At 36.2% G+C, this 18,928-nt stretch overlaps 1 protein-coding gene across 1 annotated transcript in view; it reads right to left on the bottom strand.

The window, feature by feature from the left end:
* Positions 1–18,928, bottom strand: part of ldb3a (LIM domain binding 3a) — a 68,464-nt gene that overhangs the window by 37,329 nt on the left and 12,207 nt on the right. Inside the window, exon 3 of the mRNA XM_056471471.1 lies at positions 7,156–7,307. Coding sequence (XP_056327446.1) covers positions 7,156–7,307 — 152 coding nt within the window. The remainder of the gene's footprint in view (positions 1–7,155; positions 7,308–18,928) is intronic.

An 18,928-nucleotide genomic window follows, 5' to 3' on the forward strand; every position in this document is an offset into this window, starting at 1 on the left:
TGCTCCGGTTTCCCCCAGAGTCCGAAGACATGCACTATAGGTGAATTGGGTGAGCATTGGCTGTAGTGTATGTGTGTGAATGAGAGTGTATGGGTGTTTCCTAGTGATGGGTTGCGACTGGAAGGGCATCTGCTGCGTAAAACATGTGCTGGATAAGTTGGCAGTTCATTCCGCTGTGGCAACCTCTGATTAATAAAGGGACTAAGCCGAAAAGAAAATGAATGAATTGTTCCTGTACTTGCTACAGGTAGGCTGATTACTTCAGTCTTTAGCGTCAAATGATCCATAAATTATTTTATTATGTTGCTTTAGTGCTCAAGAAAGATGTATTATTATTTTTGTATTTATTTATCATTTAATTTAACTGTATTTATTTTGAGATTTTAGAAGAATAACATTTTTAAAAATGACCAATTTCTGTAGCAGGGTAACTCTCAACTGAATCTATCAGTGCATACTAAAAGCATTCTTCTAAATTCTTTAAATGAACTAAACCTTAACAGTCTCAATTTTTTACTAGTAACGTGCATCAATGTTTTTAAATAATATTTAAATGTAATAAAATGTATAACCTGTGCAATACTTCCTCAATAGTGTAATCCATGCATTCATTTTATATGAAGCTAAATGTAATTGGTTCATTCTGATCTAACTGCTTATAGTGCAAAAAATCGAAACCATATATGAATAAGAAAGATATTCAGAACAACTGCAGAGTGACAACGGCCTTCTTTAACATTGTTACGTCAGTGCTAGGCAGCCTTGAGTTGAAGCACAGGGCTGGAAAATAGCTTATCAAGTTAAATGGAGTATGATGTTGCTGATGGATGAATGGACTCCCGCCAGAGGCTCTGAAGAAAGAAAGCTTATAGACACGGGAGCTACTAAATGCATGATAGTCTGATAACCACTCTCTGCTTTGAGCTTTTATGGTTATAGGACACTTGGTTATAGGACACAATCAGCAGCCAGTCTGATCTAAAGACTGTGAGTGTCATTATACACTTTATGTCTTAGTTTTTGACTGGCAAAGGAAACATGAAGGCAATAAAATCACATGACCTTTTCGTGGCTGAACACATCTGAGTTCACATACACAATCTCGGTCACATATGTTTGTGATATATTCAATCTGTAGTCTGTTTACAGTTCGTAAAAGTTAATTCCATGATTGATGACAGTGAACAGTCAACCTACTTTTATTGCACTGCAGTGAATGCAACAATAAACAATAGCACCTTTATCACTATTAGACAAGCTTCTGTAGTGATACAGCTGTATTCATTGTTATTTAAATTAATAATTTGTAGCTGGAGAATCGTCAGCTTACCAGTATTTGAGTGTTTTTCTCAAGAGTTGTACTTAAGTAGGTTGTAAGTAGGTTTAAAAATGAAAAAGCAGTTTTAAATACTATTACCATATTCTATTATTCTACTATTGAGTAATTTCTTTGAGCTATATCGGTACTTTACACCACTATTTGTCATAAAATACTTTAATTTTTATTGTGATTGGCTAAGTAATATAATTCGCTCCATAACTGGCATCCAATCAAAACGCTCACAGAAAAATCACATTAGACAGACCAACCTCAAGACACGGACACTTTATTAACGCTCAAACATGTACAGTGTGAAAGTATTAAAAAAAAGTGTCCAAGATGATGCAAAATTGTTTTATGCAAATGCCAAGAGACTAGACTGCATGTCATTGATGAGAATATGAAAGACGCCTACTGTATGATGACTGAAATCCCCAAATGGCTTTATACAATAACTTAATGCAATACAGAATGTTACGTTTTCAAACACATGCACAAATTGCATGTATTCTATCAATGCTGAACAAATTTGTTATGTGGCACTAGCAGCTAGACACACTCAAAATAAGATTTTTTGCTGCTTGTTCAAACTACTTATTTAACATGAGCTGAAGCAACATAATTCTTGACTTTTTTTTAGGACAACTCAATTGTTTTAGGGCTCTATCATACACCCGGCGCAAGATAGGTTTGGTGCGATTTGTTGCTATTTTCAGACTAACGCAACCCTAATTTTCCCGCTTTGTGCCACGCTGTTTAGATAGGAAATCTATTAGCACCGCTTTGTGGACCCATGCGTGTTCTGGTTTTGAAAAGAGGCCTATTGTTGGCGTGTTGCTATTTTGAGGAACTAAAATAGACTGTGCAATTAACCAGCTGAAAGCAGGTCTAAAGCCCAGCACAAAGCATGTTAGTTGTGCGCCTTAAACGCGTACACATTGCTTAATACACACAGCAATACGCAAATATCTTTACAAATGGAAAAGAATCAAAGGATAAAATATTACAAAAATTATTATTTTCGACAAAAATATAAAAACCACTGCCTCCATGCCTTCATTTCAGGGGGCTTTTTTCAGTTTATTCATGACAATTTGCTTTTGTATGATGTTATTATTATTAGCAGTGTTATTATATGCAAATTTGTATTTGTTTTAATAAAACAAGTTTAGATTTGTCCACCTGATGGGTTTTGAAGACGTATGCGTCAATATATGGGGCATAAGAATAGGTCGCGTGTTTGTATATAACTTCGTTTTTTGACCACACTGCAGATGATCTGTTTAACTCGCTAGTAAAGCATTTAGTTTTTCCACTTTCTGCAATGTAAATAGCAAATGCACCATGGCAACTGACTCTTAAGGGGAATGTGATATTAGGCTCTGATTGGTTTAATGTACGTTATGCTCAAAACACACCCATAACTTAGAAAAACATTAAGAGAATAAGCACAACCCTGTTAGACCATGCACCGCAGCGCAAACCCTTTTTTTTTCCATTCTTAAAATAGCAAAAGTGGATTTGGATACGCCCTAATACTTTTGTACCATGCGCTTTAGACTTTGCACCTAGATCGTTAAAATAGAGCTCTTTATGTTCAATCCACTTAAATTTGCAAGAACAATTAAGATAACTTAATCCATTTTTGTTGGGACAACATGAAAGAATTGTGTGGAACCCAGAGAATTGTGTTCTGCCCTCTTCATTAGTTTCAAAAACACACATTTCTTTTACGACACATAAGAAATAAATAAAAAACTGACATATACCTTGTGAATGGTATAACAGCACATTTTAGAGGAAATAAAACCTTAACTTTTCCAAACAGCGGTAAACCTTGAAACCGGTTAATCGTCTCATGCCTGAACCCAGCATTTTTTTCAGTGCACTGGTAGCTTGTTAGTCAGGGTTGAAAAGTGCACAATAAGCACTAACATATTGTGACAACTAGATGTTTGCCTCCAATTACATCGCTTTGAATGCAAATACATCAAGAAGCTACATTTTAAATTTTCATGGTATACGTTGTAAAAAATTTCACAGCATTATACTCATTACTCACTACTCTTTAAGAAGTACTACTTTTTACTCATATTTTAAGTTGTAAGTAGAACAGATACTTTTATTTTACTTGCACAATTTTTTTTGCCAAGTAATAGCACTTTTACATGAGTATGATCTTTCAGTACTCTTTCCACCACTGCAGATCACACAAGAGCAAGAGAAAAACTAGACTGTCTAAGAGCTGTCAGAGAAGATACTGATCGCTATAAGCTTATGGTCGCCAAGACAGATGCAATATCAGCGCAGATCACAGTGTAAACATGGCAGATCGTTTTATTGCCTTCACCAGAATGGAAGCTTAGAAGAAACTCAAACGGGAGCCATGCTGGAATGTTATCCCTGAGCAAAACTTCCTGGTGTCATTTTAATCAGGATGAGTGATTCAATCCAACAGTTCTTTCTCACATTTCTCCAGGCTCTAAATGTGACTTATGTTGGTGCACAATATTGAATTTTGCATTACTGCCATGTTCCTCTTTCAGTGTCATTATTCAAACCTTTGGACAACCGCCATACATTTTATGGTTTCAAATGTTTTTGGCACAAATTAATAAAGGAGTAATACGGCTTTAGCTAATATAAGATATTACTAAAAAATTACCAAGAAATCAATTATTTATTTTAACAGGGATCCATTAATGTAGTCAAAAGACACAGTAAAAACAATGTTACAAAAGATTCCAGTTCTAAAATGCTCCCTTTTATAAAGTCTGCTATTACTACATAAAAACAAAGATATTTATAGTCCATTCAATGTACAGTATTTTTGGAAAATGATGTATACTGTATTATTAACTATTAACTAATGCTGTATTTTGCATTGCAATAATATTTCACAGTATCATTGATTTTACTGTTTTTATTCAAATAAATTTAGCCTTAAAGAGCCCCTATTGTGGGTTTTTGAAAATGACATCCCATGTAGTGTGTAAAACAGCTCTAAGTGAAGTGAAATATCCAGCTAAGGCTTAAATCTGAAAGTAGACAGTTTTTAAAACTATTGATTCCTCTAAAAAAAAAAAAAGAGTTGACTCATAGTGATTAGAAAGAATCATCTTCAAAATGATTCTTTAGCCGTTTCAGCGTGACGTGGCTTCGAAACATAAGCCCCGCCCAATTGTTGTGCGCAAACCTGGGAAAATTTAAACCTGTGGCCCCACCCACTAACCCAGCAGCAAATACAAACAGATCCTGAAGTCATCATGAGTCATGAAGACACTGTGCTTACCTGAATATTATTGGAAGTGTAGGAGAAATGGGCGATTCATTCGTTTGTTAAAGGAAGGATCAGAAAAGACTACTGATGTTTGAGACTTGTGAGATGAATGGACAGACAATACACCAGGGGTGCGTGCAAAATGAGGCCAGTTTATTAGGCACAAAGGCAGCCCGCTGCAGCTGAGGAGGAACTCTGGTGAGCGCTACAACCCCCTGGCTGAAGATGTGATCTCTGGGCAAAGCAGAGTACAGGTAAGCCCTGAGAACATGTAACACCTCACGCAAGAGGTGCCACAGCAATGACTGCAAATAGAAATGATCTAAGTTACAGCTGAGAAGGGAGAAAAGCTCCAAAATGAAAGATAATTAATGAAGTCCGACCTGGCCCACGACACATTTCATAAGTGTAAATAAATGTCTGTCTGTATGTAAAGATTAATACTGAATGTGTATCATAGTTAAGAATGGAGCAATATGCTGGTGTTTAACTACACTGCTTTTAGTGGTATGGTGTTACAATAACACTGTTGAGTAAGTTTTGCTATAAAGCGTGTTTCGGGCGTCAGCTGCAATCGGATCCTATACCAATGTTGGCAAACCGGGGGCTTGACAAACCTCGCTGGGCATTTTACTGTCTCGCGCTGAGCGCTGTCGACCAATCACAACAGGCTGTCATCGGTAAAATCAGTGCAGATTAAGAAAATGCAAAGATATATGCAAATAACATTTACATGCTTAAATACATACACAATCAAACAAACACAAACAGAATATTTGAAGGGAATTTTAACATTACATTAGCAGATGCTTTTATCCAAGGTGGCTTTAAATGAGGATTGGAGTAAGCAATGTTTTATAAAAAGAAATCAAGTGTTACTAATACAAAACTTGGAATTTAAAAAAAAACACACACACAAAAAAGATTAATTGACCTTATTCTTCACGTACAGGTGGGCACAGCCATTGGAATCTTATTGTCTCGAGACTGCTGCCTCATTCACTTCTATTCATTTTTAGATAATAAAAACAGCTTGTTATGCTGCTTGATGTTGCAAACTGATATTTTCTTTTTATGTATAATCATAAACACAGTTGTTTGAAGAGCAAATACTTTGACCATTTAGTATTTTTCCCCAGTGATTTTTCTTATAGGCAACTGAACCAATTTTTTTTAAACAATCACGCAATGAGTGCATTTCTGCATTGACCAGAATAAGGTCAATAGACAGTGACAAGACAATGTATTTTAAAAGTGTATACACTGTCTAATCTGTGTCCTTACCAGTGTTAGGTAAGTTAATTCTAAAAAAGTAATCGATTACAAATTACAGAAAAATTTGTAATCTGATTACATTACTAACTACTTCATGTAAAAAGTATTCAGATTACTAATTACTTTACTGTGAAGTTACTTTTAAAACATATAAAATATACCAAAAATTACAAAATAAACTGCAGCTCTTTCAGTAAACTAAATATTCACTGAAAAAAAACATTACAATGGGTTGATCACAGCAGCTTGACATATCCAAAAGACCTAAAGAGTTCGCCCAAAACAAAAAATTCTCTCATCACTCACTTGTTCCAAACTTGTTTGTCTTTTTTTAACACAACAGAAGACATTAAGAAAACTGGATACCTGTAACCATTGACATACATGGTATAAAAAGCACTGCAGTTTTTGGGTTGTCTGTGTTCTGTGTTTGTCTGAGGTAATTAGTCAACCATAATTTGTATATTCCATACAAAGTATGAAGCTGATCGATCAGTTCTTGTGACGTGACTCAACTCGAATGTTCTTTGGAGACTGGACATAAATGGAATTTCACAGCAATAGTTTTGTTTTTACGCTCAAAATCTCAGTAATGTCTGTATTTCCACTTGAAGAAGCACTCTTGTAGGCAGCCATTTCAGCTCGCATTCTCCAGCAATTTAGAAGCGCATGCTTATTAACTGACGTTGCAGCAGAAAATGTGATTTAAAAGACGCATTTTTTCTTCTATATTTTTATATTAACTATATTTGTAACATAAGTTACGCAATTACATTGACTTTAGTAACTGTAATCAAATTACACTAATCTAAAATGTAATTCATTACATTACTGCGAAAATCCAATTAGAATACAGTACAACTCTGCTCCTTACAATAACCCTATCCCTAAACCCAACCTCACAGAAGACGTCCTGCATTTCTACATTTTTTTATTCATAAGTTGATTCTTAATGAGGACCAGAAATTATTATGCCTGACATCAGGGAATACCAGATGCACACACACCAGAGAAAATGACTTTCCATGTTTCATGGGGGCTTTCCACAACTATTTATAAAAATTATTACACTATACACAGCCCTCACAGAAAATATCTATATAAAAGTATATGGTAAGTAATTGTAACTATTTTTGGCTTTTATTTCTACATAAAAATTATATTGTAGTGGTCAAATAATGTAATCGTGCACTGATAAACACATTCAACACTATCTACAGCAGCAAGCCTACAACGCAAGAACCACGCACAACTCAGAAACACTCACAATGCACCCTACCTTTGCATGGTGAGAGCCAGATTGAAGTTGGCAGACTTGATCTTGTTTTGGGCTTCCAGGTGCGTCATCCCGTCTGTGCTGACCCCATCAATGGCCACGATGATATCCCCCTGGATCAGATTGCTGGAGGCCGCCTTGCTCCCCGGTGTAATCTGCCACAAACCAAACAAGCCTTTGAATGAAATCCTGACAGGTCAGCACCTCTGCAAACACATTACCTGGACAAAGCAATCATTTGGTTCTCATTTGTCCGCCGCCGCGTGAAACTGATAACGCAGATGTGATGTATGAATAAAGCCAAACAAAAGAGAAGACCCCGCCATCTGCAGGTGCTTGCTTGATACCCTCTTAATAAAATCAGTGGAGGATGAAAACACAGAGAGATTCTGAGTCCATGACAGCTGGATGCACAAAGAGCTCTCAAGCACATATTTGGCGAGCTGCATGCTTAGAGCCAGAACAGATAATGTGTTCCTTCTGCTAAAAATAAGACTGTGATTAGAGAACAAACTTGTGCTCTTGGTCTATAAATTCATGCATATCTATAAGAAGTAAATAATGTGAATGTCCAACTTGATTTCTTCCATCGATGCTGTATAAAAAAATAATAGGTAATAGGGCTGCAAGATATTGGATAAATCAGATATTGTGATATGAATACAGTTTCACAAGATGGTTTGATTTGCTATATTTGACAGTTTTATGGTGAGTCTAAAGCAGAGGTCACCAATCTCAGTCCTGGAGGGCCGGTGTCCCTCCAGGGTTTACCTCCAGGGAGCTAAAATCTGCAGGACACCGGCCCTCCAGGAACAAGTTTGGTGACCCCTGCTCTAAAGCCTAGCTCACACTACAGGATTTTAAGCCTGATTTGAGCTCGATTTGGAAGTTAACTAGCTTGCAGACAGATCGGGCTGTGATTGGGAAAAAATCTGCAGGAGCTCGGCGTTCGGCAGTCTTTATGTGTGAACTACTGAAAAACGCATCAAAGAGGCTCGCTGAAGCATCGCCGACACCTCGCAGATGGAAATCCAATATCTAGCATGCAGAGCAGTCGGCCGACTCGACCCCACGTGCGGTCAGATGTAGTGACGAGCTGCAGCCGATAAGAGAGCATATCAGCATGAGCTAAATGGCCGTATGCTTAAGAGCTCAACAGAAACGTCTGTGATTGGCCAGAATGGACATCGATGCACTCGCTTCATTCTGCGCTAACACAGACACAAGAGTAGGCTATAATAACAGTGAAACTAGAATTCTGTAATTATTAAAATGACCGTACTGGTCATTCTGACCGTTCACATATAAGACATCAAAATGTCAAATTATCAAATTTACATTCAAAACTTCTATTGAGATATTAAAAGTAAGCTTTGAATGTCTGTCATCATATTTTATGACACCATTACCCTAAAGTCTTATCTTCTTTAGGTAATAGAGCCTTTAAATATGTAGTTAAGATACTAGAACATGCAAAGGTCTGGGCCTCGCTTTTCACTTTCAAACAGGAGCTATATCGCAGCACAGAATATGCTATTTTAAAATATATATCTGAAGTAAATTTATGTGTTCGCTATTAGAAAGTTAGGTTTATGTTAGCAGAAAGTTGCTAGGCAAAAAATGCATGCATACAAAGTCACAGCGAAAAGTAGCAGACATGCATGCAGTCATTTTGACCAATGTGGTATTTAAAGGTAGAAATGCTCAGTTCTTTACTGTTTGGAATTGTAAAAAAATAACAATGTTAGAAAGAAATGCACAGATATTTAGAAAATGTCATGGTGTTACAGATATGTTAGTTTTATTTTTATTACAAAAATTACAAAAAGGCCTGTCTGCCTGCCTCTGTAGTTTTAGTATTAAAGCCACATTTATCCACTTGAACCTTGCAGATGAGTGATTGATCCGCTGACTGTTTTTAAATGATCCTTTGAAAGCTTTAAACACTGTCAGTGATGTAGTCAGCACACAAGCAGCCAATAGTGTTCAGCTTTTTCTGACGACTCCTCCCTCAAAATTTCATTGACTGTGGTTTGGTAGCTTGACTGAGCTGTTGGCGAACGAGTTGTTGTCAGATCATGTAGTGTGTGACCCCCCCCTCTTGTGGCTCATTTACGTTGTGTCATGTAGTGTGAACACCACAGCGATTAAAAGACATAAAATCAAGTAATGCAGTGTAAACAGCACAGCGATCTGCCGATGTTTAAAGTCATGTAGTGTGAACTAGGCTTAACAGTATTCAGATACAGAAATTAAATAATAACAATGCAAAAAAAGGCTTTTTCTTACTTTGTCTCAATTCTAGTCTAAAATATCAAAAAATTTGTTTTAGATAAAGTCAAAATATGGTTTAGTTTTCAACTTTAGAAGAAATACATCAGAGGCTACAGCAAAGCATTTAACTATACAGCGTAGTTTGGAAACTGACCAACTCACCAACTCATTCACTGTAACTTTTGTCATAAAACCTACTCAAAAGACATCGTATCAATGCCTTCTTTAGCCTCTCTGTGATAAATGTCCTAACAAGGAACTTACTTTTTTTTTCATATGATGTGGGAATGTGGAAAAGTACAAACATTTTGGAATGAGATATGTGTTATTTTATCTAAAATGATTGAATATCCTGTACCGGTGAATCCTATCTTTTTATTACTGAGCAATGATTCTATGTTGATTCTTATCAAGCTACAAAAAAACTACTAGCCCAACATTTGCTGCCTCCACATAATTTGGACACGTACAAGTGGTTGGTAGAACTTCAGGACATTATAATGTTGGAATTATCCACAGCTCAAGTGAACTTGGTACAAATAAGTACATTAAAGATCTGGACTTCAGCTGCTGACAAAATCTTCATGTTTATTGCACAAAACAATGATCAGGATCCAGAATGATTGCCGTATTTTGTATAATTGATACTTGACACTGCACTTTGTTTTTTGTATTTTGCTTTTGTTAAATTCTATTTATTAGATAACCCAGTTTAAAGAGACTGCAGGGGAGGGGGGTGGGGGTAGCTGAATTGATATAGTGCATTATATTGTTTTTTCAGCTTGTATGCTTTGGTTAACAATAAAAAAGAAGAATAAGAAATAAGTCACAATTAAGACCTTTTTTCCTTAAAATAAGCTAAATTATCTGCCAAAGAGATAAGACAATTTTATTTTCACTTTGAAAAGTAGATATTTAAACTAGGATCAAGAAAACAAATGAGGTACGAAAAACCTTTTTTGCATTTATCGTATAAATAATTAAATACAATTCATCTTTGAGGTGACGCAGTGGCGCAATAGGTAGTGCTGTCGCCTCACAGCAAGAAGGTCGCTGGTTCGAGCCTCGGTTGGGTCAGTTGGCGTCTCTGTGTGGAGTTTGCATGTTCTCCGCGTGTTCACGTGGGTTTCCTAAGGGTGCTCCGGTTTCCGCGACAGTCCAAAGAGATGCGGTACAGGTGAATTGGGTAAGCTAAATTGTCCGTAGTGTATGTGTGCGAATGAGTGTGTGTGGATGTTTGCCAGAGATGGGTTGCAGCTGGAAGGGCATCCGCTGCGTAAAAACGTGCCGGCGGTTCATTCCGCTGTGGTGACCCAGATTAATAAAGGGACTAAGCTGAAAAGAAAATGAATGAATGAATGAATTCATCTTTGGTACACCTCCAAACAACAGTAATTTTTGTGTCCAAATTTTTTAAACTCTCTTGAAATGCTCGGTCACTGGCCTTAAAAAACACTTAAAAACAAATATTAAACTTTCACTCTATTATGGCTAAACTTAGCAATGAGCTCAATTATGATTCAGACTCAACATTGCAGATCCTGTGATGTGACTATTGTGGAGGCGCACATTGCATTATCAATGCTAAATTGATATATTGTGCGACCTAATTCTTAAGATAAAAAACAACAACAAAAAAGATTTTACAGTGGTGCAATAAATAGATCAAAACAGAAAGTAGATATTGTTACAACCCTATGGTTGTCATGTCTCATCTGTCTCTCTGCTATGCCTAGAAGACCTCTGATTGGCCACTTTTGACCAATTGCTTGCTCCTGATTGGCCTACAGAATTTTAAAAGCCATGACGTTACTTCCTTGGCAGCCATCTTGTTTTGGTCACTTGCTTTGTGTTCTTTGAAATGTTTGTATGTTGGATAGTGCAGAGCTTTTGTATGTGTTAAAGTTTGTGACTACTGAGATTTGTGAGTACTGTTTGTTTTGTGTTTGCTTTGTCTGTGGTACTTTGTTCTATACTGGTTTGTTTGACCTTTTTTGTCTGTTGACATTGATTTTTGGATTGTCCCTTAAATGTGGTTGCTTGTTCTGTAAATAATTTGTACATAGTCTATATAATATTGGCATAGTAAGGAGTTTGACGCCGCTTTATTTGTAAAACCTTTTGACCTCTGTTTTTGTGTTAGGTAAGTAGGGTAGTTCATTGTATTGTCTTTTCTTTCATTTTTGATCAGGTGAGGTAGAGCTTAAAGATAAAGGAATTTTTGTTTGTTATTTTGGCCTTGTCAGCTCCCAAATTCAAACCCCAATAAAATTTTGACTTAATATTTTCTTTGTGTTGTCTTTGATGTTGTGCATCATTCCTAGGCGGTGCGTAACATATATATTTTGTAATTTACAAAATAAAAGATCTATCTCAAATAAATTCAGTTCTATTTTATTGTTATGGAAAAATATATATTTCACAAGGATGCATTAAATTGGACAAAACAGAACGCAGAGAAGCTTTGAAATTAACAAAAAAATCCATCTCAAATAAATGCTGTTCTTATTCTTTTTATTTATAGATAAAAATATAATATATATTATTATGGAATAATATAAAATACAATCGTTAACCAGTCCAACCGTTAATTTGCTGTGAGTGAGAAATGGAGAAGTCCTAAAATAAAACTCACCTCTCTTTTTAATATTAATTTTCTGTTTGAAATATGGGGCAGCACGGTGGCGCAGCGGGTAGCACAATTGCCTCACAGCAAGAAGGTAGCTGGTTCGAGTTTCAGCTGGGTCAGTTGGTATTTCTGTGTGAAGTTTGCATGTTCTCCCCATGTTCGTGTGGATTTCCTCCGGGTGCTCCGGTTTCCCCCACAAGTCTAAAGACATGTGGTTTAGGTGAATTGGGTAAGCTAAATTGTCCTTGTGTATGTGTGTGAATGAGAGTGTGTGGATGTTTCCCAGTGATGGGTTGCAGCTGGAAGGGCATCCGCTGCGTAAAAACTTGCTGGATAAGTTTACAGTTCCTTCCACTGTGGTGACTCCAGGTTTATAAAGGGACTAAGCAGAAAAGAAAATTAATGAATGTTTGAAATACATCACAATACTACAGATATTGTAGTAAAAGTACAAATAAAGTAAAAGAAGGTAGGAAGGTCCAGTTTCTGGCTTTGCACACGTGAACAGCACTGTCACTTCTGTATCATAAAACCAGGCTATCTGACAGGGGTGTTGCTAGGGTCGAAAGGGATAAGGGGCTTAGCCCCAAAGAAGCCCCCACCTAAATGGTTTAATAATAAATAAAGGGTTTTTGAGTTGACAGTCTTTTAACAATAAACTGTGAAGCTTTGTAACTTGTAACACCAAAAAGGAAAAAACATTGATAAATTAACCCACTTCTCATTTACAAATCTGTTATGAGCCTGTTTTCTGCATGTCTTCAAATCTGAAAATCTGATTTATTTTATAGAGTGAGTTTTTATCAAATGTGATACAAAGCTACAAACATGTTCATTAGACAAGGTGTAGTGTTGTCCAGATACTGGGATTTCTAAATATAATACCTTGCAAAATATTGATATTCATTAGGCTACTATTATTGATATAATATCAATTGTATCAAAAATAGTATAAAAATATAAATAAAGATCTATGCTAGAAATATGTTTACTTCAAATTTCTTTAGAGGGAGATTTTTTTTTTCAGTTTTCCTCAAAATAGGTTGATGTGGGTATTGTAGCACTTGAGCAGAAATTTCATATATGCCTCACAAGAGTAGTAGAACATTCCAGGAAATCCCTAATATGGATGAAGGCATCCAGCTATTGCTGTAGTTAAATAAAATAATAAGATCTGAATAAACATAAAATGGCTTTAACTGATCATTTACACAACTGCGACAATAAATGGTTTATATGTGTTCTTCCAGCCATCTTAGGCATTTTCATAAGAAAGTCGATGTATAATCCGATGCTAACTGACATGTTACAGTAGAATATAGCTATAAAATAATAAGCTAGGTGCATGAACTCACGGTGATTTAACTATTACAGAAACAGATGTGACTGGCTATATCATTTCTAGATAAACACATCTCATCTAGAAAGCTAGTACATTTGATGTTTTTCTGACTAATTTGCATGTATTTACATATGACGCACATTTTATTGATTACAGTTATATTATTACACCAAAACTACCCACATTGTATACTGCAAAAACAAATATTAAGCTTCATCACTAGTTAGAACTATTCAGTTTTGCTAAACAGTTGTATTATTACCTCATTAGCTTCTGCTTCTCAAAATAATGAATGAATGAATAATAAGTGCAGTGGCAGGGTTAGGATTTTTTTTAACACCATATGACAACAGTGCCACTCCCACCTGCCGGTAGAAACAGGTACTGCTGAACAGCTGACTATTTAATTACCCGACACAAACGCTGTGTTAAGTGGAATGCGCGTGATGTACGTGGTAGTTTTAAGTACTTCGATAACAAAATAAATGTTATACAACCTATTTTTATTTAAGTGCAACAAATTCCAAAAGATCAGGGGCTTTTGAAAATACATCAGGGGCTTAAGCCCCCAAAGCACCCCCCCCCCCCCTCGCAACGCCACTGCTATCTAACACTACACAGAATATGCAGAGTCACTGATTCGATCCAAGACCAACGACGAGATGATCCCAAGGTTTCCATATCCTGGACCAGGCCGTATCCTGAGCAGCTACTGTGATGGTCATGGAAGAGTGGAGAACATGAGACTGATTCCTGTGACGCTCCAGAGACAGACGAGTCTTCGCTGAGGCCAGCTTCCAGCATCCACCACTGAGACTGCAGCTCTGAACAAGACGTTTGGCCAGCGGACAAATTAAAATGATCGTGCCCAACTGAGCCTGGTTTCTCTCAAGGTTTTTTTTCTTCACTTCCGCCTTTAGTGAAGTTTTTTTCCCTCTCCGCTGTCGCCACTGGCTTGCATGGTCCAGGATCTATAGAGCTGTGCATCGTTGGATTTGCTCTTCAATATTTGGACTCTCAGTAGTGATTATTAAACCACACTGAACTGAGCTAAACTGAACTGAACTTAAACACTACAAACTGAACTACACTGTTCCTATTTACTATGACCTTTTATGTGAAGCTGCTTTGACACAATCTACATTGTATAAGCGCTATACAAATAAAGGTGAATTGAATTGAATTGAAATTGATGTCTGAGAAGAGCCATAAAGATGTGTTATTTACAGAAAAAACTGACATGAATACCAAATTAATAAAGATTGTTTGAGATGTGTACATGTTTGTCTCTCTAATCCTTTTTGGCCACATGAGGAAGTTCTGACACTGTTATGTTCTGCTCCCTGAGGGTCTATTACTGAAACTCCCATTGAGAGGAACTGAAGAGCTCTCTGTGTGAGTGAATTTCTACATTTCCATCTGTTTTGATGTTAAACAAATTAATGAATGTGTGCACATCTGAGCCAAAGATTTAGACTCAGAACTGCCAAGACCGCAAAGCCCATTTCAAGAGCCCGAGAAGTAGACAGCCACAACAAGAAAATGAGGGGTACGTGCCTAAAATGGCATCAGGAGACACGCAAATACCAATCTGTGGTAAATTATTGTTTATTTCAATTACTGTTGTCAATTATCTGACATCTATTAAGCAGGGGGATCTTAATTACAAAACCCACAAAGTTTAAAAGCTGTGGAAGGAAAATATTTAGAGAAATGTCACAGTGGATATTTCTGTTCTTTCAGGAGGACTCTGCCGAAAAGTGTTTAACTTCAAGTCAGAATACTAACAGAGCAATCAATTCAGACCATTTCAGACACCTTTGGTATCATACCTGAAAAAATGTCTGCCAAGATACACAAATAAAATGGTTATGTCCTCAGCATGCAAAAATTCAGTCTATGGTTTTCAGTGTCAGACACTGATCAATGTCTTGATTCACATTAGTGGGAAGCTTTGAATGCCTTTGATACCTGAACTGAGCTTTTGACAAACCAGCAAAAGGTCCAGCAGGAATACCAGACTGACAGAACGAGAGGAGCAGCACAGGTGAAACAACATCATTATGTGGCTTTAAAAATTAATGCAACTAAATTACTGTTACAGTTACGCATGTTGTATGTTCTGTTTCACTCTTTTTCAGGGGGTGTTTACACAACACTATATGCAACTTAAAGGAATAGTTCTCTAAGAAAGGAAAATTTACTTGGTTCCAAATTTAGTGGTTCCAAACTTTTATGAGTTTTCTTTTCTTTCTGTTGAACACAAATAGGTTATTTTGAACAATGTTAGAAACCAGTAACCACTGACAACCATAGTAGGAAAACAAACACTATGGAAGTCAATGATTACAGTTTTCCAACATTTAAAATAAAATATTGCTTCATACTTAGCTGAAGAAATAAACAAGGACAGGTTTGTGATGAGCGAAAGGCCAAGTAAATGATAGTTTTTAAATTTTGGGAGAAATATTCCTTTTAAAGAGAGAAAAAAAACATGTAAAATATAGGTTTCAAATAGGGATATGCACAGTAATCTATTTCTATCATCTTCACCCAGCAGTGATAGCAGATGTGTGCTCACAATACCATTTCAGAGGTCTTCAACACCTGGAGACTCAATAACAAAAAAACAAATGTAATAATAATACTGTTTAAATAAATAACAGAAAATATTGTGTGTCCATATCATCCATCCCAAGTTTTAGAAAACAGAACAATACGCGTCACTGTGTAAACAGCAAAACATTTGTTTGACTATGTTGACATCATATGCATATGTATTTCATGTTCAGTCTATAAATGTGAGAGTGCTTGACAACCAAAGCAACAGTGGCAAACTTCAAATCATTATTGCACACAATTTAATATTATAAAATGACATAAATTATTGACCTAGCATGCATATCACAGAAGTTAAAAAAAAACAAAAAAAAAAACAATGCGTTTGAAGTGAAAAATAGTGTGTAGCACCTTGTTTTCATGCGTTTCATTCCTATTCCCGCTGCACATTTGTTTCCATAGTTTCTGATTATGTTCCACACCTGAGTCTTATTTAATTACTTATTAGGTACTTTAAAAAACCTACAAACTGTAAATACAATTTCTTTTTGTTACAAATACCTATAATATGTAGGGTTTTGCTATGATAATGTTGGGTTGAACTGATTCTGTTAATCTGTCAATGTTAATCTAATTTAAGTTAGAAAGATTCTGGCTGTATCCGAAATTGCCCACTATTCCTTATATTAGTCCACAAAAATACTTTACTTAAATGAGTAAATAAAATCAAGTGAGTACATTTGCACATTGAGTGCACTGGAAGGGTGACGTTTTGATTGTGCTTGATTAAAAAATACCTCAAATGGATTCAATTTCCGATTATTGAAATAGTTTTTTTCTCACAACCTGTGAAAGCCATTTAACACTTATTAGTAATGCTGAACTTATGTCTATTAATGAAACTTAAGTATTTCGATTTCTGATGCAGTGCATTGTGGGACGGATTGAGTGGACTTCAGAATGTCCACTTTGGTTTCAGGGACACCACAACAAATGGCTGCTTCCTCAAATAGTGCACTATTTAAGGGTGTGGGGGTGATTTAAAATACAGCCCGTCTCTTTCTCTGCAACCAGCGCTGACAGATATACATATTATCAGGTCATATTTTGTCTTTAATTATTCGTAAACAGCAGCAAAATTGTCAAACCATACACATTTAGCCATAAAAAAGAATCAGACTTTCAGATGAACAAATCATACAACACACTAAAGAACAACTATCTGGCCTAAATGTTTTTGTCATTGCTGTTATTCTGATACCTACTAGAGGTTCATCATGGTATATCAAAGGCATGACAAATAACATAATATAGGGATTAACTAATAATCAGTGCAAATGAAAGATTAAAACTATTTTGAATCAAGGATATCTACTTACCAGCGTAAAGCTGATAATTATTAGACACATACAAAATCTTTGACTGCACTCCCTGAGTGTTTGCTTATTAAATATTTTGGTTAATTCGATTATGCTTTCAGCTCCCAATAAGAGTGTAGAACAGCTGTGTTTATCTTTTTACACACACACACATGCATACAAAAAGCCTGCAGATTAAAAGGCAGTTTGATCATTCAGTCTGTGCCGCACAAATCAGTGCTGTTGTTAGAGAAATACCTCGGCTACTGTGGGTAATATCTTTAAAAATGCATTGGTATGTGACAGCTGTGTTTCCACTCCTGTGGTCACGTCCACACTGTGGACGGGCTTAACATGATCAATGCAATCTGACACCTGGATGGTCTAAATATCCACTTCACACTTCACACATACTCATGGGCAAATATGACAGATTGTAGCTGCCCTTCATGCTGTGGCACAGTTTCTGATAATCATTTTCTTGAATTAATTATCCACTCAAGTTCACAGCTCATGTTTATGACGCGAATATAACCGCAGCCCTCAACTGAGCTCTTATTCTTTGGCTCAAATTCACGAATAACTAAAGTATATCTCATCCGCTTATTGGGGTACAGCTAGATTTAGCAAAGAATCTCCGCTGGTTAGGAAATCTTTCAGCTTCTAACATCCAGCCACGGGTTAAATCAAGTTGGGGTGATTATGCTTGCATTCAGACGCCTGTGATGAGTTCAAAATAGCTTCAAATGACAGGCTTCTCCCTCCTCCTTTCAAAAAGGTGTTGTGTATTTAACTTCCCATAGTGGGATCTTTTTTTTTCCCCTGCTTGACAGCTGCTCTAATTATGTCGGTGTGAATGGGTACTTGCCAGTGTTGGGGTTGTTTTAAGAGTCTTTTTCCTCTATAAACATCAACCCCAATTGCCACATGTAGCAAGGGGATGTCCTGCCACCTTTAGAAATGCCACTGTGACGGTAGTGTTCATGGTCTTGTGGCGACATCCCCATAAAGTAACATCTGACTCATGGTTAAAAGGATAGGTCAGCCCAAAATAAGCAGGCAATGGCGTTGTAGAAGCCATTACACAAAGATAATGATTACATTTCAACTATTTATCTCACAATGGTTAATAGTCTTTGTATTAATATTTTTGTGTAGTGACTTTCTTTCCTGCTAATTATTAACTGCTAATAAAGAATGCATAATTTTTAGAACTGTGAGAAATAAACTTGAAAATCTGAGAAAAATGTCTTGATATTCTGCGTAAATTTGCAAGTGCACGAAAATAATTAGTGAAATTAAGAGATTTACTTGTCAAAATTTAAGATTTAATTTTAATAAATTTTAACTTAACCCTTGTGCACTGTTCAAATGTACTACCCTTCTGTTATGTTAGGGATGAAAACATCCACTGAATTAAACTGCTGTAAAATGCATCAGATAAATATTTTATACAAATTTATTTTGCATAAATGTGTTAATCAACCTCAGCCCTGATCAAAACTACTAAATTGTTTAGGAAATTACAGGATTTTAGCTCATTAGTTGCCAAATTCACAAATGATGTCACTGATTTGATGAAAAAAAACACAAAATGACATATTTTTAATATAA

Source organism: Danio aesculapii, chromosome 13 (genome assembly GCF_903798145.1).
Source record: "Danio aesculapii chromosome 13, fDanAes4.1, whole genome shotgun sequence".
In the NCBI taxonomy this organism is placed as follows: domain Eukaryota; kingdom Metazoa; phylum Chordata; class Actinopteri; order Cypriniformes; family Danionidae; genus Danio; species Danio aesculapii.